The 27,110-nt window shown below is 41.3% G+C and overlaps 1 protein-coding gene across 3 annotated transcripts in view; it reads right to left on the minus strand.

The window, feature by feature from the left end:
- Positions 1–1,440: 1,440 nt before the first annotated feature.
- The window catches only part of ttc7a (tetratricopeptide repeat domain 7A), a 64,850-nt gene continuing 39,180 nt past the window's right edge, over positions 1,441–27,110 (minus strand). For all 3 annotated transcript variants that reach the window (XM_040044678.1, XM_040044677.1, XM_040044679.1), the window contains 4 exons: positions 26,529–26,641; positions 25,861–25,995; positions 22,110–22,312; positions 1,441–4,958 (listed from right to left, as the gene is read on the minus strand). In XM_040044678.1, coding sequence (XP_039900612.1) covers positions 4,740–4,958; positions 22,110–22,312; positions 25,861–25,995; positions 26,529–26,641 — 670 coding nt within the window. In that variant the 3' untranslated portion in view covers positions 1,441–4,739. The remainder of the gene's footprint in view (positions 4,959–22,109; positions 22,313–25,860; positions 25,996–26,528; positions 26,642–27,110) is intronic.

Raw genomic sequence — 27,110 nt, forward strand, 5'->3', positions numbered from 1 at the left:
GGGCCTGCTTGCTTGAAAATTTCAGCCTCATAAAAATGAGTGCCAGAGCATGTCCAAAAAAGGAGGCTGGCAGCAGGATGGCAACAATGTGAGAGTAATATAACACCTATTTTATATCAATAAGCAGGTATATCAGATATTCTAGTGTCTGGCAAAGGATTTTAGATGGTGCATGTAGATTCTTTCAGAGCTACAACTCACCTTATTCACACAGGAAGGTGGAGGGCTAGGTTAATAATACTAGAAAGGTTAGCAACTTGTATCCATAGCTAGCTAACAGTGTTGGCATCCATCTATCAGCAGTGGCAAAAAATGTCTTGTATACCAACCTGTAAACACTTTTTGTCAGGCTGTAACACTGGGAATTGTAACATAAGAGTCAGAATTGTGGAATGGCACTAAAGTAAATATAGCTCTGATATCTGTTTGTTAAATGTAAATTTAAGGCTAGCATAGCTTAGTACAAAAATCTATTTTTCATTATTAAAAAAAATGGCATAAATTCCACAACTTTGGACTTTACACATTGTGTTAAATATCGACCTTTTGAAGTTACAGTAAACAGATTTACTTACCTTTAGAAAAAAAATCCTTTTCCTCTATTAGCTTAAACTTTATGCTAGGTCAAGCTAACTGCCTACTAGCTAGTACAGTAAGTCTGCAGAAAGCACGCAGTCATGAGAAAAAATGTTAGATATGTTAGATATGTCTTTTAAGACCTCACTAAGACCAAAAAAGTGGACCACATCAGTCCAGCTCTGAGGTCTTTACACTGGCTGCCTGTCCGTCAGAGGATAGACTTTAAAGTTCTGATGCTGGTCTATAAAGCTCTGAATGGTTTAGGACCAAAATACATCAGAGACCTCCTGACCCAGTATGAACCTTCCAGATCCCTCAGGTCATCTGGATCTGGTCTTTTATCAGTTCCCAGAGTCAGAACCAGACACGGAGAAGCTGCATTCAGCTTTTATGCTCCTTATATCTGGAACAAATTTTATTTAAATCCAGGTTGAAGACTCACCTGTTCTCAGCTGCATTTGAATAAAGCACCAAATCCACACTTTAAGCTTAAATTTCAAAACTTACATTTTAACTACTGATTTTATCTACTGTTCTGATTTTATCTGTTTTGATTTTATATACTGTTTTGTTTGTTTGTTTGTTTGTTAATTAGTTAGTTAGTTTGTTTGCTTGTTTTAATCAATTTTAAATCATGATTTTTATTTGTTTTTGTTTCTAATGTCTCTGTACAGCACTTTGAATCACCTTGTTGTTGAATTGTGCTATACAAATAAACTTGCCTTGCCTTGCCTTGCAGCCAACCTTTGAAAATGACACTCGTGGATTTTATGATGATACATTTTCATAATAGCCAAAAGTATATTGATTCAGGCAGATGCTAATTTGAAGCTATTAACAGCACCATAGTGTAACTCATAGTAAAACTACAGGCAAACATTTATTGAGGTTTTTTGTTAGTGTTTTTTAACTGAAAATTCATCTCAATCATCAAAACATTTTCATTTTTATTTTACAAATGATTTTTACAGCATTTTGAATACATTCTTATGTCAACGCGTGAACACTGAAAATGCTCGAACACATTTTCCCCTTGGGGATCAACTCCGACGCATCTGTCATTTTATTAATAAATGAGATTATGAAACCACATCTGATCCTTATAACCTCCATCACACCCCTCACCCATCCATGACTCCCCAGCCTTGTTTGGTCATCACAGTGATGGTTTACGGTTTCCTTGTTGGCGCCCCGCAGCAGCAGCACCGCCCAGCCCGTGCCCTCTATGTGCCCCTGCCGGGTTGGCATCCACGTTGATGACCTGAATACCACGCTTGCATAGAAACCTCCCCCAAAACGGTCACCGCGGTTCATGTACGTTTGTTTATCATGAGGTGTGGAGGGTGTGTTGCTCAGGTATGAAAGTGACACCAGAGTGATGTGCATGGGTGGCATCACAGTGACAGTGTAAGTATGAATGTGTGTACATGTGTGTGTATACTATATGTTTAAGCATATATACTTGTGCTGTACCTCAAAATGACTTCATCGCATGTCTCTCATTGTCAGAGTATGTGTGTATCTTTGTGCACCATGTAATACTTCACTCCTTCCCCTTGAGGATTAGACCATTCATCTCCCGAAGCCCCTGTGTAGGTGTCTCACACGGTGCTAATGAGGAGAGGACGGAACAAGGGAGAGTCGGTGAGTGAGGAGGGAGAAAGAGTAAAAATAGACTATTCCGATGGCAGAAAAGAGGCGATAGTGATAGATAATCTCCATGTCCAAAAATCGAAGTATTGATGAATGAGGGATTTTCATGCCAAGAGCGATCGGGGCGTGGGCGGTTCTTTTAAAAAAAAAGAATACAGGGAAGGTAGAGATTGGTGCTTGCAACGCTGCAGGGAGGGAGAAGAACAGACGGCTTTTTTTTTCTCTAAAAGCAAAGCCAGGGACTCTTCCCATAACACAAATCAATTTACACCAGCCCGAGACATTGATTATAGCTGGTTCATTCCTCACATGGTAGCAGCAGACATCAAACAGACACTGTCAAACTTGTAAAACCACACGTCGTGCATGTGTGTGTATGTGTGTGTGTAGTGACTGTTTGTGTCTTCCCACTGTATATGTATGCTGTTCAGAGGACCAGATCTCTCTCCACTTCCCCAGTTAGTCAAACAAGGGGATGGCTGCTAGGCAACGAAGCCACATCACATCACATCAGCCAAGCTGGGAGAGGGCAAGAGACATAGAGGGTTAGCGGGAGCGAGAGAGAGCGAGAGAGAGCAATAGAAAGAGGGAGGGAAAGGAGGAGGGAGTTTGGAGGCAGAAAACTGTGCTGGCAGTATTACATAAGCCAGCAGCCCAGTCCCACTGCTCACATTTATGTGGTTAGGCACTCGGAAGTGATGCCCATTAGTCACAAGTGACAAGGCAGGTGAAGATACAAAATCCAGCAGTGATTTTTAAAAGCCATTGTTGTTTATAATGGACGGCATTATGAACAGATGAGTCAAGCACCCCCCACCCCTCAAAACACACACACACCCATGCATATGTGCATGGATGAGGGCCTACTGTACCGTACAAACAGAAGATTGCTAACATCCCAGAGGGATCATTCAGAGGGAGCAGATACACATGTATTAAAATACGTCATGTACACACATATAATGATGCCATATGGAATGACGTGTTCATGCTGGTTCTTTTGAAGATGAGCAGGAGGGAGTGTTTGTGCCTGCATGCGTGCATAAAAAGCTACACCAGTCAAGGCCATCATCAAAAATACATCAAAGGTCCAAATAATAATGAAGTGGAGCTGCTGCTGTGATAAACAGCATGTACAATATCCACCTATCTGCACTGCCACATGTATCAGAACACAACAACATGCTTTTTATGTCAAGATGTAACCGGCACATCTCTGAATTTATGAACCCGGTGATTACGATCATTAAAAATATCCCTCCATAGACTCCATAGGAGATTTACAACAGAACGCTACTTATGCTAAAATATTAACTTTCTATACAGCCGTCTTTTATATGCAAAGACCTAAAGCCCTCTCGTTCTTTATCCGCACAAACTGCATTAATACAATTGGTGGTGTTAGAAGCTAGCAATGTTCACATAAGTACTATGGAGCAATTAAACCGATAATTATCAAAGAAACAAAGAAAGTTGCTGAGATTAATAACTTTTTCAAGTTGAGGTAAAAGTGATTTGTTAAACGGTTTGTTCTTTAAAATATACTTGATGAAGGAATGGCTAAAATTTTGGAAAACAAACTAAAGTTAGATGAGTAAATAAATACCACTCAAACCTCTGTCCCTTAAACCTGAAGTCACGCTTAAGAAAAATATGAAACACGAGGAGACAGCTCACCTAGTTCAGTCCAAAACAGCAAAATAAATAGAAATAAATATTTTTCAGAAAGTGAAAACTTATATCTTCAATTTAGTGACCTGCAGCACACTGCAGCACACAGGGATGGAAGCACCCTTCCTGAGACTGGTTATGCTGGAGGTCTTTTTATTTTTATTTTTGGTTAACTGGGAATTCTCCAGACCAAGTGCACTTACTTGGTCGACTTGTTTTTTCTTTTGGTTGAAAAAAGTCTTAATTTTCCCACAATTCATAATTAACATAGTCCTGCAAAGCCCCAGTTGGCAAGTGGCTGCTGGAGGCTGCTGCACCAAAAATCTGATTGTCATCATTATCTTGTCCGGGTTGTTTTTTTGCATGAAAGACACAACTTTTACTTCGACTTCGGGCAGTCTCGATCTTCTGTTTGTGTTGAACTTTTCAGTTTCACTTCCACTCAGCAAGTGTTTGCAGACAAGTTTTCAAACTACAAACCTGACTGTGGCAACCTGGTAGCAACCAAATCAGTCAAATCAAGGTCTTCCATGCTGCATAATTTACCTCTTTGAAACAAATTATATGCTTGCAACCACCAGCCACTTACAGCAACCACTTGCCAACTAGTTGGGGAAATAGATACTATTTTATTTTATTTTGTCTTCAAATATTGTAAATACATGAGTGATACCAGTCTGTTCATCTCCCCAACAGCAAGAAAACAGACCCAATACCCAAAACTAACTTTTGATTTAAAGCTCATGTTTCCATTGTCTTTTCGTCAGCTCATCATTAGATTTTAGCCAAAATCTTCACCCCAACCCAAACCTCCATGCCACTGCAAGGCCGTCATCTCAGAGCTCTCTGGGGATGACAGTGAAGGGACGGACGGGACTGGAGGCCTCCAACTCCAGGGCTGTCAAGAAGCAGTCGGGGGCCTGGTTGCAATCCCGAGACTGAAGAGCTTCACCCAGTCCACTCCACGCTTCGTGGGAGGTGCTGTGGATCTGAACCGCATCACGCAGAACCTTCTCGCCTAGGTGGACACGCCCAGTTTTCACCAGCAGACGGCCCTAAATGAACAGAAAGATGGAGAAGTGCAGGAAAAAATTGTTTTACATTTACGTGCATTAATGTCACACTTCATAAGTTCTTTTCAAAACCTTAAAACTCTCTATGCACAGAAAGAAGTGTCCTGCTTAGAAAACAAAAACTGGATTTTTCTAAAACCTTTGGGGAAAAAAGTAACTAACGAGCAATGTTCCCTCTAATTTTTCACGTGTCTGAGCGAACACACAAACTCCCTGAGCGATGCCTTTGACCAATGTGAGCGACATCAGACGTGTGCACTCACATTTATGTTAGACTACTTTTAATTAACTGCTTTAGCCCACTTACAATAAAAATTAATAAATAAATCTTGTTCATGAGCTGTGTAGTATGCTAACACTATTGGAAGTAAAAACACAACTTACTTTTTTTTATTATTTTTTTTTATAAAGCTCTGACTTGTATTATGAGTATGATTCTGTGGTCTGGGAGAGAGTCCTGTAACTCTCTGGCTGCAAAATACAGTATATAATGACCAATGTTGGGCAATTAATTATATAGTTACTTCTTCAAAAAAGTAACTCAGTTTGGCAAACAACAAAGTTTTTGCAGCTATTTTTTTAAATGAGGCCAAGGCGTTTTTTTAAATAAACATTTCAAACTATTTACAGAACAATCAGCTGTTCTGCATCAAATCTGATGCCACACAAATTATTTGTGCCACTCCAAAACATAATTTCTGTCCACTATGAGATGAAGGAGAACAACAGCCTGCAGGCCTGACAACAGGAGATGTATCACTGCTGTAACACCTGTAACATTCAGCAGTCGCCTCATTGTTCTGACACACACAACAAAACTACTGACTACACTACACACTAACTACACACTAACTACACAAGATTTGAGCTAAACGTCTCAAATCTCTCACATCTCAAAACACCGCCGTCACTCCTAAAACTTCCCCCCGTTTCTTAACAACAAGATGCCACGTTGCCATACCATTTTTTGATTGGTCGACATGGTACTTTTTTGGACCAATAGGAAAGGGGGGGTGGGGGTTGTTTTTGCTCACAGGCCTTTTTGCTTATAAAACGCAGTTTTTACCGTTTCTTCCCGCAGTAAATATAAACAACGACAGTATTCAGGAAGAAAACCAAACATTGCAGATATTTTTATCACAACTCTGGTTTTACGTGGCCTATCAACACAATTTAAAAACTGGTATAAAGTCCACACTTTTTCCGTCAGTTGTTCCGTCTGTCCTGCTCACATCTCCAATGGTTGTACACGTTGTCATTAACATGGCTTCACTCCACATCAGCCACGCCGCTTTGCTAACTAAAACACCGGTGTCGGCACATAAGGACGCTGTCATAGCCTGTCAATGACGTTGATTGGCTGCGTATATACGCATCGGCTGAACTATGGGATAAGGTGGCATTGTTCTAATCCCATATGGGAGCAGCCAGTCACTTACTGACTAACACTGCAAAACATGATTGTTGAAGTATTAATTTTAATTTCATTTCAGGTTAGGTTTTTTTTTGTGCACAACGCAGATTTTCTGTGCGCAGAGACCGTGCCAACAGTGCGCAATTGCGCACGTGAGCAGCTTAGAGGGAACATTGCTAACGAGTAAACTTATTTACATTTTTATTTTAAGCTAGCTGGGTTTGACACATTAAAACTGAATAATAATCACTTTCAAAAAGTTGGAGGATAAAAGCTGACCTTTGGCATACTCTAATCTTCACAGAATGGAGATTTTACATTTAATTTTAGTACCTAGTTGCTCATATTATGTTTTTACTCTAAATGTCTACCATCAAAACGCTTTATGGCATGATAAGATCAAGCTAGCAGATGGTGACTTTTTGCTAAAAACCCAAATCTTGGATTAGAATGCCTGCTGTCCTGCAGACGAGTCAGGATGACAAAAAACAAAAACGGAAACAAGAGTTGTATTCAGCTGGGATTGTACAGCTGAAGGGAGAAAATCCACAAATGATGAGATTAGGAGCGACCTTCTGCAGAAAGATGATGCAGTATGTTAGTGTGCACACAGTAACACGTGCACAAGCGCACACATACGCTGATGAAAACTGATAGCGGGCTTAGGGTTAGCCATGAGACGGCCTGAAGGGATCCTTTAAGTAGATGCGAGTTACTTGCTCTTCCTGCAGATGATTTGCCAACGCAGACTGTCACTTTTTGAATGACTTAACTGTGTTTTACTGGGTTTGGGTTTGTCATAACATAATTATCAATTAAAATATTTTCAGACGGAAATAATAAAAACTGTATTGTTTAGCATCTGTGTACCTTTTTTTTTTTTTTAGCACAAATGCAAGCCCAACACCGATAATCGAAGTCTGTGAGAAATCTCAGAATTATTGCGGACTCATTTGAACCTCTTTATTATTATAACAACAGTCACATGTTCCCAGAATGCTCTGTAACTCTATCCAGCCATACTCTACCGCTTATCTCCATTTGGACGCAGACATTTTATTCACCCCAGCTACCTCTTCCAATTAATCCAGGGGAATACTGAGTCGTTCCCAAGCCAGTTGAGAGGTATATTTTCTCCAGCAAGTCATGGGTCTGCCTTGGGGCTTCCTCCTGGTAGGACATGCTCAGAACACCTCGCCTAGGAGGCATCCAGTAGACATCCTACTCATCCAAGTCGGCTGGCTCCTTTTGATGTGGAGGTGCAGCGGCTCTTAAAGGACCGAGCTCCTCACCCTATCTCTAAGAGATAGCCCAGCCACCCTTTGAAGGACACTCATCTCCACCACTACAATAACTATTAGACAAAAATTGTAAGTTTTCCCCTTAAGCAGCATTAAAAAAAAAAAAGCGTCCTCACAGATGTGAAAGTTACCTGAAAAGGTTTAATTCATGAGTTATTAAGTATTACCACTATAATGACATTGCTCTACCAAGTATGATTTTGCTAATCATCTCCCACGCTAAATGGTGCCTTATAAAAACTGCAAATTGTCTGAATGCATATGTGATAGATTTTGTAGGTAAAAGGTTACAGGGAAAGATAAAGGTTTACAATGCAGCTAGCATGTCACACTAGGAGTATTTGCTTACCACCACTGTTAGCCAGTGGCATCCCATGAGAGCTCATAACAGACCATTAAAATTTGCCATTGTAAAAGGAATCTTTCTCCTTTCATGTTAAAGAGTGGTCTGCATCCATCCTTGAAATAACTACTATCTTGTTGCCTATTGTCTCTGGAAGCAAAATTTAACTCCGTTTCACAATGGTCTCACCCACAGGCCGTATCCAGGTCCCAATAAAAGGAGACCGGCAGCCTTTTCTGGTTGTTTGCACATGCACAACGTGGATAAACGTCTGGTTTTTGGCAGGAAACTGATGCGAGACGAGCATGCTAGACAAGCTGCTGTTAGCTCTGCTTTCACTGTCGAGATCAGTTACCGTCTGGCCATTGTGTGGAAACCTCTGTGATTTATAAATGTAACAGATAAGTTTGTTCTTACTATCTACCTAGGCCAAAAGACTCCACCAACACTTTAACATTAACATAAATCACTTGCTTGACTGAATGTACAAGATCAAACCAGCTGTTTTGTTAATACACCACTTTCATTTTTCAGTAATCGTTTTAATCCACCTGTACACACTGATGGTTAACCATGTCACACAGTTTTCAAGTCTTTCAGTTCAGCTGTAGTTTTTATTTTGTAAATATATTTAACATACTTTTTAAAAATCGATGTCAAGCCACATACCACTGATGTTAGTCATGCTTACGTCTCACTACACACAAGAAGCTGTGCACTCCAAGTGAAACCACTGGTAAATGCATCCTCCACTGGTCTCTTGTAAGTTTTACTCATTACTAATATTATCAAAGCCTCAACAAAAGACTTTTTACCAAAAACACAGAGACCAGCTTATATCAGATTCACTGTTTCATGTATTCAGAACAATGTTATGGCCATTACTGGCAATTGCTGTCATTAGTCATCTTAAATGTCCCTTTTTTGCTTATTTACAGCTCCACGATTTTTGGACTCTACTACAGTAGCTTTGCATGATTCACTGTTGAGAATAATCCCTATTATTTAATACTGGGCGGTCATGTCGTTATGTAAAAATAAGGAAATATAACAATAATAAGGAAAAACTCTTTAAGCTTCACAAGTTCCAAACTTTGGCAATTTTTTAAGTTTACACAGATGGTACTAAATTGTCCAGAACATTCAAAGACATTGGTATGGTCCTGTACAGAACGTTATTTTCCCAAAAAGCTCATTTGCAGTGGGGGGTGACTATTACCTGAGGCCAGACCAGGAAGTGTGGTAGGTATGCATGCACCCACTGGTTTTGCACTTCATGAACATACTCTATATACTATGTAAACAGTATGTTCATAAACAATCCACGGTTTTCCTTTACAAAAAGCTGAGGAGAGGAAAGAATGAGCTATAGCTGGCACTTTTGGTAATCTGTAAGATCATTACCACTGATGTGCATATATTTAAAAAATGTATGTGCAAAAGAGAAGAACATTGTGGATGATAACTGTTGTCACCATGTTAAAGATCAGACCACTGCTTAGGTTTTGTCGTTTTGTAGCACAGCTCCATGGGGAGTCTGACACAACACAACCTCATGCAACTGACCAACTGCACAGAGTCAAATCTGCCTCACATATAAGCATCGTCTAAAGGCGCGCACACAAGCTCCAGTGTCACATGCATACTCAAGGTGACAACAGGGAACGAGTCTTGCACAATCATCCCTTGACTTACTCTATCTGTTACACACACACACAGGCACACACACAAACACACACACAAACACACATACTCTGAGATGGCCTGAGGTCAGACAGACGAGTCTTGTTATGCAGTCTCTGCTCACAAGCTTGAGATTAATTGGGCTGAAATTCACAAAGCTGTCTAGGGGCTCTGATGCAACTTTCAATAAGAGTGCACACTCTGCCTTCCTTCTTTCCTCTGCTCTCCTGTTTCTCACTTCTGCTGGGTGGAATACATGGAAAAACAACAAAACTGTTGGTACGGAGAAATGCAGGATGTGCACACAGGTCTCCAAGCTTGTAAAAGTGTGTACAAACGTGTGCATCAGTGCACACATGTGCAGGGATGTATGATACAGTCCTTGCTGCTGGTTTGGTCACTAGCTTCCACATCTCACTATCTGTGCCCTTGTCTCCAAACTCACATTGGCTACATTGTTCCAACATTTTTTTGGTATTAACAGTTGACTACTGGACTAACACACACACCAACAGTCTTAGCCTTCCACTGTAACCTATATCTTTTAGGCTGTTAACTATGGAAAAGTTGATGTTTATAGGTCAGTCAGCTTAACCGTACTGTACTTAATATACAGTACTGTGTTTTACAGGAAGCCATTTCCGTATTTAACTGACAGACATTGGGTTCCAGTAAATTTCAGTGTTTCTTGTAAAACACTGAAAAACTGTTTTTTCTTCTTTAAGTAAGATAAAAAGGGCAGCTTGTGGAATGTGGTAAGCTCAGAATAACAGATGGGAAATGTCTAACTTAGGGGTATGAGGCGATTTAGAGGAAGTATGTTTCTAAGCTGCTTGTTGACAGTTTATCTGTGAAACCAAGGACACTCCTGTGTGGCGACTCTGGCTGCAGCAGGGAACAGTAGTTAGGGTGAATAGTCAATATGATTAATAAATATAGTGACAACATTAAGATCCAGACACAACATAATGCTGGATTTGCTTGTAAAAACCAGAAGCTGAATTTCCACTTTTGAGCAAATTGACCAATTGCATCCCATCGCTGTTGTTTTTTGAGGAAAATCATAACGATTATGAGCCCCATCCACTCAACATTTAGGACATATTATGCTGATGGTTTATAGTGCATTCATGGAGTAAATGAAATATGAACTTCAATTCCCCTCAAGTCAGAATAACAATATATAGGAAGAACGTAAGCCCAGTTAAATTCATGTATTGCATGTTCATTTTTTACTGACAATCATTTAACTAAGACTGTAGTAAGTAGTGTTCTCACTGCTGTAGCGAAACAGGCCTAGAAACAATGCAGTCGGCTGGAAACCTCCGGTCTCTGGGGTAAAATGTATATTTACTGCAGCAGTAGTTCTGATAACAAGTCTGGTAAAGCCTTTATCTTCAAAACAGACGAGCACAGAAGGGGAAAGAACAACATTCACACTTAGGATACTGAGCCATCCAAAAAAGCACATGGATGTGATTCCAGGACCAGAAGGCCAAATCAAAACTAGAGCTTGCTAATTGACAGTTATTAGCAATTAGTTGGCTCCCCTCTTTTTCTAGTGAAGGAAACGATAACGTTTCTTGAGAACAAAACAGAATGTGACTGGCACAAACTCAAGAGATGATTAGCACCAGCATCTGGCTCACAACAGTGTTAGTTATGTCTCAGTCACAGTAGAATAAAAACAACAACCACCTGTGACAAGTAAGAAAATCAGTGTCTGAAATGTTTTCTTTCTGTGACTGATTGTAAACAGTTACAGTGACAAACTTACTGCACAGAGGTTGACCAGCAATGGAATAAATGACAAATGGTGACCACTGTGGATTAATAAGGTAATTGAACAGGTATTTTGATGGGAGGTAACTTGTTGCCAAATAATTGCAGTCTGACTCAGACTGACTGGAAACACATTTTTGAAATAATTGCTATTTCATTCATACATTTAGACAAATTGTCAACGCATTGGCATCAATCTGAGTTAATTGGAGACAATGAGTGCAACTCAGCTGTCATGCATCTCTTTGCTGGTTTCTGACTTTTTGCAAATCTCATATTTCACCCTGAAGTTAAATCACTGTCATTTTTCTTTTTTAAGTTTTAAAATTAAGTTTAAATTCTGAATTTAAGTTTTAAATCTCTGAAGTCATAACCGATTAGATATGCAATTTCTGCCAATTTATCACAGTGAATCACTGTTTTATCATAAACAGGTAACAGCTCTCATTTGATTGCAGACCGGTAGCAGACTGATAGTAGACTGACATCATATTTTATCTTCATCTTGACACACCAAACATGCTTTGAAGATGCCAACTGGCTGCAATTATTTACAAACCTGGTCCCCATCTTTGAAGCAAGCATTACAAAGCCAACAAGATCACATGGCCATTGTACTTGCTCGCAGGGGTTTTGGTTGCACCGCAGTCTCCAACAACTATATTCCCCAGTGTGACTGTTCACTACTGACCAGACAAGATTTTAAGAAAGCATTTTGCAACATCTTCTTTGGCAATGAATGCACAGATATGAGACTGAAATTAATGTCCTTGGAAGGAAAGCAAATGCATGTTTATGAAACTACTAAACCGAGAAATAATTTTAGAGAAAGAAGAAGAGGACAGATTCTTGCTGAATTATTACAAGAAGAGAAATCCAGACACAGGACATCCACTAATCAAAGGGCCGACACTCCTGCTGTCCACTTGTCTGAGGAAAACACAGTGAAAAATGCTGACGGTTAAGCCATTGTTGCCCAGTGTCATTGGTGTGCATGTGTGTGTGTGTCTGTCTTTGGATCAAATTTGATTAGAAATTCAGCCAGTACAAATAATATATTGTGAGTGAGTGGGAGAGAGAACAAACAAATTCAAAAGCATTTCAATTGCCATCAAATGTTTCTGGCATTACGTGGAGAAAACTGGTATCTAATAGTTGGTCTTTAATTACTCCCAGCCATCTGTCTCCAGTTTTACCTAAAGCTGATCTCAGTGAGCTTGGCAGCACAGGTTTGTTTCTTTTCATGCCGTTTAAGCACAACCGAACTGAGCTGAGCCAAACTCTACGAGTGGGCACTGGTGTTTTCATCAGTCTTTCAAGCCAATTTTTTTAAGCAAACTTTTGAAATGCTTCAAACTACAAACAACATTTAATTAAGTGAACGTCCTTCGACTAGACTGAAGAGAAGGGGGAAAAAAGGCTTCCTGGATGTCGCAAACAAACACACCCAACAGAGATTTGATTATAGAATTGATTAGCATTGGGGAAATGAGTTCTTGTTCTTTGGTGTCAGCATTATTATATTATTCATATTCCATACAGTACAAAGACAAAAAGAGGTTTTTGTAATACTCTAGCATACCAACTTGTAGCTAAGCAGGCTCCCCGGACATTTATTAAGAATAATATTCATTCGATAACTTCTTCATTACCAAAAACTTTTTCTGCCTTAATTGTCCGTAGTCATCGTAGTTTGCATACAAAGTACTTGGATACAACGCAGCCTAACTCTTAAGCCAAACATAGATTAAAAAGGTTTGTGGAGGCAGAATAATGGTCACATACTTAAAGGGCATAAACACAAAATCATTTTGGGATAAGATGATCATATGAATATTTTCACAGTTTTAAAAAAAGGAATAAAAAAATTAACGTCTTCGAGACAGCGGAGAGACAGATGAACTCTAAATTTGGATTTGCAATCTGCTGTTGTCAGCCGTGCCGCCTACAGAGCTGTGACTGTCCAGACAATCCAGGAAATTAGAAGTTAAGGTACAAGTGGCTATATAGACCTGATCTAGAGAGAATTAAATGATCCTACAGTTTGGTATAGCACTCAAAACCATCTGCTGATCTATACACATCAACTACACACGAACAAGTCATGGCATAATACCCTCGCATTCAACCAAGACGAGAGACTTTACTTGAACTTTTAATCAGTCAAGTCTGGACGGTCAGGTATGGGCACAGTGAGCCAAGATTATTGTATTTACCTCTGCCATGTTGGCTTGACCTGTCTTTGACTGCTATTGGATTAATATTAAGTAGTGCTGTCAGCATTAATCTAGTTGAAATGACGTTAACGCCATAACTGCATTAACGCTGCAAATCTCTGTTAGTGAGTTAACGCGTATCAGCCTGTGCATGGGGCTGCATGGGCTGCATGGGGCTGCATGGGGCTGCTAACGCGTTAACGAGCTAACCGCGCTAACGAGCTAACCGAGCTAAAGCGTTGACGCCGTGCAGCCCTCGCTTTAGCGCGGCGATCCGCGTTAACGAGCTAACCGCGCTAAAGCGTTGACGCCGTGCAGTCCTCGCACGCGGCGATCCGCGTTAACGAGCTAACGAAGATTTGCCGCAATAATGCGGTTATGGCATTAACATCATTTTAACGAGATTAATGCTGACAGCAGTAATATTAAGTTTACTGTTTCTTCCATTGACAGCTCAGTATTTTGGGAGGCAAGTTGAAGCAGCTTTTCGAGGTTGTTAGACGTACCGCCATTCTTCAGTGTTTATTTCATAGAGCAAAAGTAAAGCAGAAGAGGAGCTTTGAGTTGTGGAAACGTATGTTGATTGATGAGATGGTGAATGTAGTGTGTGCACCTATCATTAGAAAATATATTAATGCTGGTATGCAAGAGCTCTTAATGTTACCCTTAAAAAACCAAACAAACAAACAGTAAATAAACACCAAGAACAATACGTGGAGAAATGAACCGAAGGCAGAGTCCAGATGTGTGGAGAACTATGACTTCAGTGAAATATGAAACTCTTTATACAGATCCCATCAGCTTGCTCAGAGTCATCCACCACTTGACAAACCAACGTAGAATGAACATGCACAGCTTCAAACGTCCAAAACAGGGGGTGACATTGTATTGCCAACTGCTGGCCAGCCATTATATCTCTTTATATTTTGAAGGCATCGGGTACTAAAGGGTTAGAAGGTATCTAGTCCCACTAGGATCTCCACAGTGGGTTCTTAACCCCAGGCTGTCTCGAGATACTTTAACCTTTAATACAACATACAGTGCAATAATTAGGGAACTTTTCAATGGCGATACCTGACAGAGGTGCAAATGTCTAGTTGGATCGGACGCAAGATGGTCTTTAACTTCCCAGCTCACTATAGTCTATTCGATGTGAGATTGTGCTGTTGTGCAAAAAGTGCGCCAATACTCTCCTAGAGGTGCTTCCTGCACCCTCTATCCAGGCACCTTCCTGTAGTGCAAACCCATCTGAGCTGGACTATTTTCTGTTGTGCTTTGAGTGTCTGACAGGACACTCAAGAAACTGTCAAAAGGCCCGATGCTCTTATCTAAACCTAACAGTATAACTTATTTCACACAAGTATTCCTTGAACTGAGAACTGTAGAAAATATTCTGACTCAAGGTTGCCAAAAGGTTCATGTGTGTCATGATAATCTACATACCGACTGGCTGTGATTTTATATTCAGCATTCAAGTAGTTGAGCGGTAATAGTCCTGTTCCTAGCTCTCAAACAGAAAGGGAATAAGCAAGTTTTGGTAGAGGTGTTCCTCAAAGTGTACAAAAGGCCTGCTGTCCCATCCTGATCTGTTTGGCATCGCTGGTTAATTTGGATGTCCAGGAGAATTTAGTACATAACACACACTCCTACCGAGATTAAAACATTTTAATTAATTACTTTCACTTTTGTTGGGGTGATATGACCACACAAATCTTCACGCACCTGGATGGCATGTTTGTGTGTGTTTGTTTGGGGAAAAAGCAGCACATACAGTGCGGCTACGGTTGACTCCTTCAAGTACATTCTCACCTTACAGCACATTACATCGCCTATATAAATATATACTGGAACAAAGACCGACGCACAAACTTGCACGAACACACGTACCAACGTGGAAAGAGGAAAAGAATGAAGGACAGAGTTGATACTGGAGTCTCAGAAGTAAGGAAAAGAAAGAAAGAGAGGAAGGAAAGAAGTGTGAGTGAGCAAGAACGAGCTAAACTGAGAACAATGAACAGAGAGAGAGGAAGGGGGAAAAAAAGGAGAGGCGTCAAAGAAAAAGGAAAAAATAAGTGAGCCCAGATGAGCCATACATAGCAACGGAGGCACCAGCCAACTCCCAATCGTCTTTCTGTTTGCACCCCTCCCCGCATCCACCACCACCACCAACTCACCCACCCCATCTTCTCACTCTCTCACATACAGTCAGTCTCTCTCTCTCCCTCTCTCTCCATGGTTATCAGAGGTCGTGCTCAATAGAATAAATTTCCCTGGTTGCTAGGCAATCCCATAAAGCGGCGAGAACGAGCAAAGTGATATAAATAATGTATTTGCATTATCTAATCAGCTGACAACCACCCCCTCCCACACGCAGAGTGGAGAGAGAGTGCGAGCGAGTGAGACAGGCATGGGGGGGGGGGGGCATTTGATAATTGGAACGCGATTAATTCATTGAGCGCAAAGCCTTCGTCCTTGAGAGTATGCATGCATATGTCAAGCTGTGTACGAATATGGGTTCGTTGGAGAGGGCCGAAAGTAAAGTGTGTGTTTGTGTGCGGCTGACTCAGAGCGGGCTCCACTACAGAGCAGGAGAGATGAGATGTGGAGGATGATGGGAGTGGGTCAGATTCATTGCATACCGCGCCGGAAGCAAGGCTGGGCCATGTTTCAGGATCAGCTAACTGTCAGAACACAAACACACACGCGCACATGCCACACATACGCACAAGTCGACCAAATGCTTACCATAATGAGGTTAACAGCACAAACAGACAAATGTGTAATAGCTACTCCCATGATAGACAAACGTAATGCATGCTCAGTTGTAGCCAGTGGACTGCAGCGATCGAGAAATTAAACTGAAAATCCCGGTCTCACACACACACACTTGCACACTTACAAACACCATACTATAGTCATATACTGGTTTCCCTCACTACCGCACCCTCCATCCATCCAAAAATACTCCAAAACCAGCAGCTGACCAGAGCAGTGAGTCACCGTCTGATGGCTTCGTTTCTTTCCCTCTCTTACAGAGAAACCATGTGGACATAGCTGATGCTAACATGAAGTGCAGTGAGTAAAGAAGTGTGCGGGTGAATAAGGGAAGATGGTAGCCACATTGCATGGGTTGGTGAGCTTCTGCATCGATTCCAGTAATGGGTTTCTCTTACTCACATTTCCCTTTCCCCATCTAACATGGGTAGAGTCGAAAATCTACACGATGCTGTGTTATAAAGGACTCATGTCAAAGAAAATGTCTTAGAACTTTGAAAAACTTTGGTGGCTTTTGGATAATTCGGCTAATCAGACATAATCACCTTTCAATTCTGGTTTAATGCGCAGGCATGTGGATTGGGCCTGACGCTCTTAGCTAAATCTAACAGTATAACTTTTTTTTCACAAAAGTATTCCTTGAAGAGGAAATGTGATTTCAAATGGAACATCAGACTCACAAAGCCTTGCTGTAGGATTCAATTAGGCAGGACAAGAACCCAACCGTGGAAACCTCACAGGCTGTTAGGAGACTTAGACCTTTCTCTGCTCCTGGTTCTGCTGGAGGTTTCTTCCTTTTAAAAAAAAAGCTTTTCCTTCCCATTGTCTCCAAAGTGCTCGCTCACAGAGGGTTGTCTGATTATTTTCCCTGTATTATTGTAGGGTCTTTACCTTAAAATGTAAAGGCCCTTGGGGCAACTGTTGTGGTGATTTGGCTTTATATCTATAAAACTGAACTAAACTGAACTGTATTGAAGCTAACAGTTTAATGTCAGTGACTTTTGAAATGAAAATTATTCAGACAACGCCTGCAGCATTTCAAGAAGACTGCTGAATGGTGACACTAGCTTCTGAGCTTTGTCACACTTTTTAACTTAAAAAACTGACTATAGCTTACAAAATTAACATCATGTTGTTTTAAATAAGACGTGAAACTAGCAAGGAAGCATTTACTGAGAGGATAGATCGAGTCAGCAGCCGTTTTTCTGTTGACTTCTAAACATACACTGCTTCTTGCAATCCGATGAGTCTCCCCCTACTGGATGTAAGAAACATTACACGTTTAAGGTAGTTATGCACTGGCTTCACTCCTAAATCTGGAAGCAACGTATCTTTTACAGTTTATATGCAGCTTAAATGACTTTAAGAAAGGCCCCCGATCTTCTAGTGAAAGCAATGTAGACAGTGCAGTACACACTGGGCACGCATGATAAGCCCACGGAAACCACTTGCAAACAGGCTCCTAATGAAATTGCATTTCCACAATAAATATCGGATCACATTAACTGTTGAGCCACAGAAAGGTGACATCTTTAAAGTATAGTTACCATGAAAACATCTTAAGGACATTCATGGAAAGTACAGTAGGTACTTTTGCAGAATAATAACTGAGGTGTAAGAATATCTACCAAGAATATCTTAAGAATTCCCCTTAAGGCACAGCAGAAAATGGGCCACTGGCACACAAAATGTCCACAGCAGATACTGTGTAAAAATAAATGGATGAACGCAGAGCCGCACAGCACCACAGAGTAACTGTAGGCTCATTTCTGGCCGGCTGATGCAAGTCACAAATATGGGCGAAGCTCCAAATAAAATGTCCCACACGTTGTCCCACAGGCTCCATAACAATGCAAGAATGCAGTTATTTACTGCAAGCCTCCATTAGCATGCCTAACATAGTATAGTCCATAAACTTTAGTGTTCTACAAGCAGAATTTTTGTATTTGGGTCAATTTGTGCCTATTACAATGTGTGCCTCTGTCCAAGTGTACACATATAGTTTACTTAAAAAAAGCAAGCCCAAGTAGTCCACATGTGCTCCAAATCCGTGGAGGAAGGCTGGGATACACAAACACAGTCATGCCTAAACACATGCACATGCGTACACGTACTCAAACACTCAGACTGAGAACACATCTGTGCTGTAAGAGACCCAGAGACGGACGCTGCCAGCTGGCTTTGTTTCAACTTCTCACCCCCTGGGATTGGTTCTCCCACAGGCCAAATATGGAAGAGAAGCGTACCTCTGTCTAACCCAGTGGGACTGCACTTCTACGCACACAGACACACGCACATGCATCCAAAAGTGCGCTGTAGGAGCAAAAGCACTAGCCTTATGTGGTCACAAGAAGGCTAAAGTGATATCAGCCAGCACATCTCCGGTCACTATGGAGACCGCAGTCATTGTGTGTGAGTGTGTGTGTGTGAGTGTCGAGTGCTGCGTCTTGGATTTGAGGAATATCCCTCTCTGGTTCGTTCACTGTGACAACAGAGTCAGTTCAAAGGTCAGAAGAGCTGTGGTTAATCCTGTGGATCATCTGGAAGACAGACTGAGAGAGCGAGAGAGAAGCGAGGGAGTGGGTGGAAGTGGGCGAGAGAGGATCTTTACAGTGCGGCAGTGAGAGAGAAAGAGGATCTGCTGGGATGAAAGAAATGTGGGGGAGTGATCAGGAAAGAGAGAGTGAGTCTTTAAGCGCTATTTTTCATTTGCTGGTGATGGAGCGAAATTTGTTTGCTTCTATTTTCTGAAATTTCAGGTTTGCCTGCAACAAATTGGCACGTCTCAGAGGACGACAGCAACGCACCGCGATAAACAGGACTGAACCACTCAGAGTTCTGACAATGACACAGTACAGCACGCCACAGAGGAGAGAAAGACTACACGATTACAGTATGAACAGTATGAGGCAGTATAAGTGTACTATACTTATAACAGTATAAGTACTATTAGAAGCACATGGCAAACTTTAAAAAATGCGCTTAGTTAAACAAGAAAATTCCAAATTAACTTGCAGTACAACTAAGTTTCTGAGGCTAATATAATCTACAGCCGTTTGAAACATGAGGGATTTGTTTTGCTTCTAAAAGAGCAAAGAAGCTACCATTGCTAATATTAGCAGCTAATAAGCATCTGTTACAATTATAGCCTTTATGATAAAGGCAACATCACCCACTGGTTTGCAAAGTCCTGCTGTGAAGCTTCAAGCTGTGCCTATGAGACCATAAACTCGTCAGAAAAGTGTTCTGAGGTCATAGATGAAGCTGAGGGCTGCTTTCACACAGATTCCTACTTAGGTTTTGCAGACGCATAACCTCTAACCACATGACGTTACTCTTCCACCATTTCTGACGTGTGACAATCAACAATTTAAGCTCAAATGAAAAGAAAAAGCCAGTCATACTGGCCTACAGACCAGCCCGTTGTCACTCAAGAGGTGAACGCAAAACCTTCTGCGTTCTTATGCTACACGCCTGGTTATGGATGAAATCCAGTAGAATGACTCGTTCCAGCCATGTATTCCAGACCTGACCCTAACCTTATCCCTAACGTTAACCAGAACTTTAATGACGTTAGATAGTGTTTTACAAAGTGATTTAAGTAAAATGAACAAGCATGTGTAGATTCATTCCAAACGGTTCTCATGTTTCCTCATTTTTCCGATCTCGTAATACAGGGACATGTTGGGTGCCCGGAAGCGTAACATATCGACGATTTGTCACCTAGCGTAAAATGTTACACTTTGGGAGTAAGAACATGTACAGACAGGTCCACGAGTATGTGGCAAGCACCCATCACAAGGGGAAAATTCCTTGAATGATTGCAAGTGGTTGATGGGAGTCGCTAGGAAGTCACATAATCATAGAGATGGAAAGTGTTCCTCCTGGCAACCATCTGTCACTAGGGAGAAATGTGTGTTCCTGCATGGGTTGGTGAAAACATCCTCGTTATTGCTTTGCTTGCTAACATAACGCAGTGGTTGTAGTTTGAATGGAAGCAAAGTCCTTGTCTACAAACACAGCTACTCTCCGAGCTCTAATGGAACTGTGAAAAGTGCAAAACAAACAGGAAATGGAGACTGTTCACCAGTCATGTTTAAGAAGTAAAACTCCTTAAACATGACTGTATCTGTGGAGCAAAACTTTTACTTTGAAAGTGAACCTTCTCCATTTCTGATTTGTGCCACACTTTTTTAAGTTGTACTACGACTCGCCTAGTAGTTTGCAAGATTTTGCAGACAAACGCAGCCAACTGTAGCAATCTGTTAGCAACCAAAGCAATCACTGTAGGGTTTTTTGTTTTGTTTTTTTGGTGGAGCACCTTCTTTAAATCCGATTTCACCCAGTGAGAGCCAGCAACCTCTAGGAACCACTGCCAACCAGTCGGGCAAATGCACATTCTTCTCTATCAGCCAGTGATTGTACCACATCCAGCACGGCAGACAGCTCTCATGCAATGTGCAAATCGCACCCTGTGAGAAACCACAACAGAATCTGTCTTCATTTTTGCATTCAGAGCAGTCGCCGCCTGCTGGTTTGCAGGTTTAAAGTAAATCCGCAGCCGCTTCATTTTATGTACACTATACTGGCAAAAGTATTCACTCGTCTGCATTCACACACATATGAGCTTGAGTGACGTCACATTCATAATCTATAGAGTTTAAAATGATGTCGAAATGTGATATAACAGCTTAATCTGGGAAGGCTTTATTGAAGTTTTTGACCGTTCTCCCAGAAGCACATTGATGAGGTCAGCCAGTGGATGTGACTGGAAAACAAGAATTCAATGATTTGGAAGGGTGAGTGATTACTTTTGTTAATACAGTGTATAGGTTATAGTTTAATACAGTAACTGAATATAAAAGTGCTAAGAGCTCAAATTCATCTGTGTCTTGAGTCCTGAGTCCTGTCTTTAGTTGTTTGATCAGATGGATTAAAATCTATATAATAACTCAAAAAATTGTTTAAATATCAAATTAAAAATGTGTGCGCACACTGCCACATTGCTACTGTGTATATAAGAACATGTGACCACAGTGGGACATGGTTTAGTCTGACTGACAAAAGTCCTCTGAAATGTACTTTTATCTACACGTATTGCTGTTGTTGTTGCGAGGAAAGCCTTTTCCTACTCTCTGGGAGGCGTGTTTATGAAGGCTGAAGGCAGCTGATGCAATTTAACTGTGACGTAATTTAACTTGGTGAATTTTGAGAAGACGTTTAACTTCATTAAACAGCCCTACACTGTCTGAGTCAGAGCGTGTGAGCTAATCAACAGCAAGTCCAAATGTAAAAGATCTCGCGTGAAGTACACTTTTATATAACTTAGCTCAGTCAACTAAAAGTACTGCAAATATTTCATTAATATATGTGTGTGTGTGTGTGTGTGTTTTTAGCAGACATCAAATAAGTGTTCCGCTTGCATATTACATCAGTTTTGATTTAATTTACTCAATTATAGCATTTAAACATGTCACTGTAGCCAATCATGTGTTTGTGTGCATGTGTGTGAGAGAGGATACTGAACACCATGTTTGCATGTGTGACACTTGAAAGAGCAGAGCGTTACATAAGTTCTAACTTGATTTTGCAGCCTCTAAAGCATCCGCTGTCTCTCACCGTGTGCACCAGTATCCGTTCTCCTGTAGGATGCATGGCCAGGGCCTCATCATACAGGCCTTTGGCTTCGTCCAGGTGGCCCCGGAGCTCGGCCAGGCGGCCCCGCTGCAGCAGCACAGAGTGAGAGTTGGGGAAGAGCGAACTGGCCTCGGCTATACAGAACTGAGCCTCCTTAAGCCGACTGTCTGCCATGAACAGCTCTCCTGCAGGATGACACGGAGAGAGAAGTAAAGAAAGGAGGTGAAAAGGTCAAGAGAGGAAAAGAGGTGGAGGGGGGAAAGAAAAAGGACAGAATGACAGAGGAGGGAAAACAATAAAAGAAAGGAAGTGATGAAGCAAAGATGGAGAGCCAGAGAAAGAAAAAGAGGAGAATAAGAGTATTAATGCCCTGAGTAACCCTGTGACAGTGACTGTGATGAACTTTGCTGTGAGTTCAGCAGCATCATGTAAAAATAATATCTGTGCAGTGCTCAAATACTACACACAACCACACACACACAAACACACACACAAACACACACACAAACCATGAAAGTGAGAGTCGGAGCGATGTAGTGGCTGAAAGTCATGAAGCTGTTGCCTAATATGGCCATCACATATTAAAGCTGCCTGCCTCCTTTCTTTGCTGCTGGGAAGATGAGGACAAACCCCACACACAAATGTTTACACACACAAAGTCAGAATCACGCCCACAAGCACTTTACTCTCCAATAAGACCTCAAAAATAAGAGCTGACCACAGGACCTGCCCCCTCAGCTGGAGCAGACCAATGTGCGGACCGGATGCTTCAGCGAGACCTGTCAATCATTTACGTGAGAGGACATTGGGTCAACAGGCAGAGAAACCCTGAGAAGGAAACCCTTCAGCTCTAAAACACTGACAGCATTGTGCGCACGTGTTACAGAGAGGGCTGTTGTGCAAATACATCGAGAGAGCCGTCTGCTCCCGAGTGCAGAGAACCCATGTGTGTGTTTGGTAGCGGATGTTTTGTTTGTTTACCTGCATCTCAGAGATGCACAGATGGGAAATACTTAGTGCACGCATGCTACCTCTGCGAGATGAGAAAACAAAAAAAATGGAAGAAAAAAAACAAAAACCCTTTTCAGCTGCCTCAGGGTTCCTTTTCATGGCTTCATTTTGGGGAAAAAGGTTTCAGTGAGCGATTATGTAAGACTTTCTCCTGCTGCTCATAGGAAAAAACTGTTAGATCAGTGCCTGCATGCACAGAGAATATTTATATGTTTAGAGCTAAGTATGTGAGTCTCGCATACTGCTAAATGTATTCCTTTTAAAGAGCCGTGTGTGTGTGTGCGTTTTTCTGTTAGGCCAAACAGAATGTAAGATAAGAAGAGGAAGTGACCGATGAGAAGAGGAATGCTATGAAAGAATGAAGGGGGGGGATTGGTGTCCAGCCTTGAGCCAGGGGCCACACCCTTGGTTTCTCTCACACACACACTGCTCTCAGCAGATGAATAGCAGAGGCTCAGAGGTTACACATAGAAAATAACCTTCAGATTACACAAAGCCACGGGGGACGTGACCGCTTGGCTCCATTCAACCCCTCTTGTGTCGTAAAGCATCGAATACAGCAAAGGCATCTTCGCTGTGTGCATTTCCATTCTTGCCTCTCATGGCTCATCCACTCAAGCCAAGTGCAACAGATCCTCGGCCTTCATTTCCTGCTCATGCTCTGCTCTTTTATGTGAACTTCCTCAGGCAGGCTGAAGAAGGGTGGAGGCAACAGCAATATGGATAACTGAGCATTGTCTCCTTAACAGAGCAGTGGCCAAATGTATTTAAGCACTGAGACACGTCAGTGTCAACTATTCAGCTATTTCATTTTAAACACCAACAAGCCTGCAAATAGATATTCTCTTCCAAAAATCTTCTATACTGTAACGCTGCGTTCTCCAGGGTTTCGCATGTAGCAAAATTAATATTCTCTGAGAATTTCAGTGACTGTTGTGCCCGAAACAAAAACGCACGCTCACAATGAACCGAACGCACAAACAGTGTCTCACTCCCTTGAGCGACTGAAACTCATCTGAGCTGATAAACAGGTCAGCAAGGCGTTGGAAGACAGCGAGGCTGCACAGCTTTCATTCACTGCAACATCGCACATTCATTAAAAGGTGCCAGCGGAGATTGTATTTGTATTTACTGTAGGGTTACCTGGATATCTTTGGTGAGGGCATCACTGACACATAGTCGAATGTTTCAATAGCTATTGAGGCAATTACTGTAAAGACACATTTGCATCTGGTGTCTGAGTGAGTTAACTCAGTTGCCATTTCCAGTTACTTCCTGTTTTATTTTGAAAAGTATGCTCTGTTGTGGTATCAGGTACTGGTACTGCTCTGTGACATCACCAGAAAGACCTACGCACAGTGCTTAGATAACTTCTTAGACTGCCACACACTGTATGATTTATGCCACAAGCTGCTCTAAATTAACAGAGCATCATGGACAATTATTTATAACACTACATTATGTCAACTACAACTCAAATGCTCCTTTTACAGTGTATAGTAGCATAAAGGAACTAAAATCTCCACACGTTCGACGTGGATGTGATCGCTCTCTGTTGTCAATATCATCTAGAGAAAGCGAGGCAGATCTATGACATTGGTCGAAGTTCACTGAAAAGACTACCACAGAATTTTTTATGGTTGCCACAGGATGAAGACTACTTACTTTGAAGGTCCCCTAATATTTGCCTCAGCATGAAGTCAACAATGTAAGTTTTAGGTTTTCAATAACTATCAAACAGTTTACCAGTAATTTGCTTCAGTCATTCATTTTGCTTAAAAGCCCCTTTTCCATTAGTACCCACTCGGATTGACTCGGCACGGTTTACTACGGTTTAAGGGTGTTCCATTAGATAACAGTACCTGGTACCAGATACTAAAATAGTACCTGCTCGGCCGGGGTTATAAGCAATCTGAGCAGGTACTAAAATGTGACATCATCAGACTGCATGCCAACAATTGGCTGGTCGGGGAATCACTCAGTGAGCCATGAGAGCATCTCCTTCACGAAAATCAAAACCACCAACAACGCCGTGGTCCCCGAGTCTGACGAAAAGCCACAGACCAACCAGCAGGTATACTGTTGCGTCGACATCCACCTTTGTTTAAGCGTTCGTGGATCATGCTAATTACGTCACGGGACGCTCGGACACATTACTATAACAACAACCACTCTCATTGGGTGAGTAGGTACTAATGGAAAAGGGGCTTTAGTGACTCGAGTCACAATCTTTTTGCAATCTTTTTACATGAGCTGCAGACTGGCTTTAGCGCTTACTGATAAACATTAGCATGCCAGTATACTGAACCAGCAGTGTGAACAAGGTAATCTATCAGCTAACGTGTTAGCATGGTGTTTTAGCAGACAGGTGCTGCTCATGAAAACACTGTCATGCTTTGCTGAGCTGTGGCCTCGTTGTCTACTTCATAGCTTTTATTTAAAAAAAAAACTGGATGACTAAAATGGTTTCTTACTGTTGGGCTTCAGATCATTAGGATAAAACATTGAATCTGATTCATTTGTCCAGCAAAGTTAATGCAAGCTTTGTCTTTATTTCATTTTTAGTTCACCAGTAAGTTAAAGCTCATGGACCCCAACATGGTTTCACGATATGGGCTGACCTTGTATCTCAGATGAGGATGAAAAGAGGTTCAAATCCCAAAAGATCCCAACCACAATAATTCCTGAAATATCATTTTCATTCAAGTGTGCGCTCTCATACCAGCCTGCAGCCAAATGCGTTCCAGGATGGTCCAAATATAGGTGGGCCCATGGCGACGGGTAGAGCTGAGGTCTGACACCTCGGACAGAGCCGCTTCAAGACGGGATAGTGCAACTGACGAAGGACTCTGTGAACCTGAAGCAGGATCATAGGTAAGAAATGGGAGCTGTTAGTGCTGCAAATGTTTCCTCATCTTGCACATTAAACCAACTAAACACTAAAGTGGTGATTTACAACCTGAACAATGAATATGCATATGTTAGCATTGATGAGAAGCAGACAGAAACTGTGTTTTCTTCCGTAGAGAAAAAAAAAGTAAAATATTTCAAAGCCAGTAACTATAATGTCCTGAATCCCTGAACACTAAATGTGCAGGTTGCAGATCCTGCTCTAAACACAGGTGTGAGTCACATCATTGATATTTAAACAGCACATCTGGTTTCCGGAACTGGGTTGCAGACAAGCAAACAGGGCTTTTAATCCAGAATAGGTCAAAAGCTGGGGGATTTAGACTGACCTACAAATTCACCTTTCTCACTGCTATTTACCCAAAGCCATAGAGAGAGCAGGATGTGTTTAACTTAAACTAATCAATTCGGCATGTTGCAATCCAAATATGCACAGTGACATGTCGTTTCTAAAAGATTTGAGCAAGCGAGAGAACAGACCAGTGGAGGTGTCCTGGAAGTCAGGCAGGGTGAGGTGGATGGAGGGTTTCCTGCCGCTGGGGCTGACCTCTGTCCTCTCAGGCATCGGTATACTGCTGCTGTCATCTGTCTCGCTGTAACACATCAGAGAGGACATTCACATGTACTGTTTTTGTTTTTATCCGTGAGATTCCACCTGTGACTGAAATTAAAGATCAAGTCCATCTTAAATAAATTGGCTTTAATACACATAATTTGTGTATTACAGCTCGCTTGCTAATAATGAAAAGGAAAAGCAAAGGTGTGCGATAGCCAGGTCCTCCTTCTGCTTTTAGCATTTTGCTATGCTAAAGGTTATGCTAAAGCTAAAAAGTATCAATGACTCACTTTTAACATGAAGGGAGCATAAAGGAAAGATAAGTCAGGAAATGGTCAACTCTTAAATCAGTATTTTAGATAGATAGATAGATAGATAGATAGATAGATAGATAGATAGATAGATAGATAGATATTCTTAAACATTTTGAAATGGCTAGGCTAGCTTAAATTACATTGTTCTGAAAAGTATTTGTCCATTTTTAAAAATACATATTTGTACAACAT

Source organism: Simochromis diagramma, unplaced genomic scaffold (genome assembly GCF_900408965.1).
Source record: "Simochromis diagramma unplaced genomic scaffold, fSimDia1.1 OVJJ01000486.1, whole genome shotgun sequence".
In the NCBI taxonomy this organism is placed as follows: domain Eukaryota; kingdom Metazoa; phylum Chordata; class Actinopteri; order Cichliformes; family Cichlidae; genus Simochromis; species Simochromis diagramma.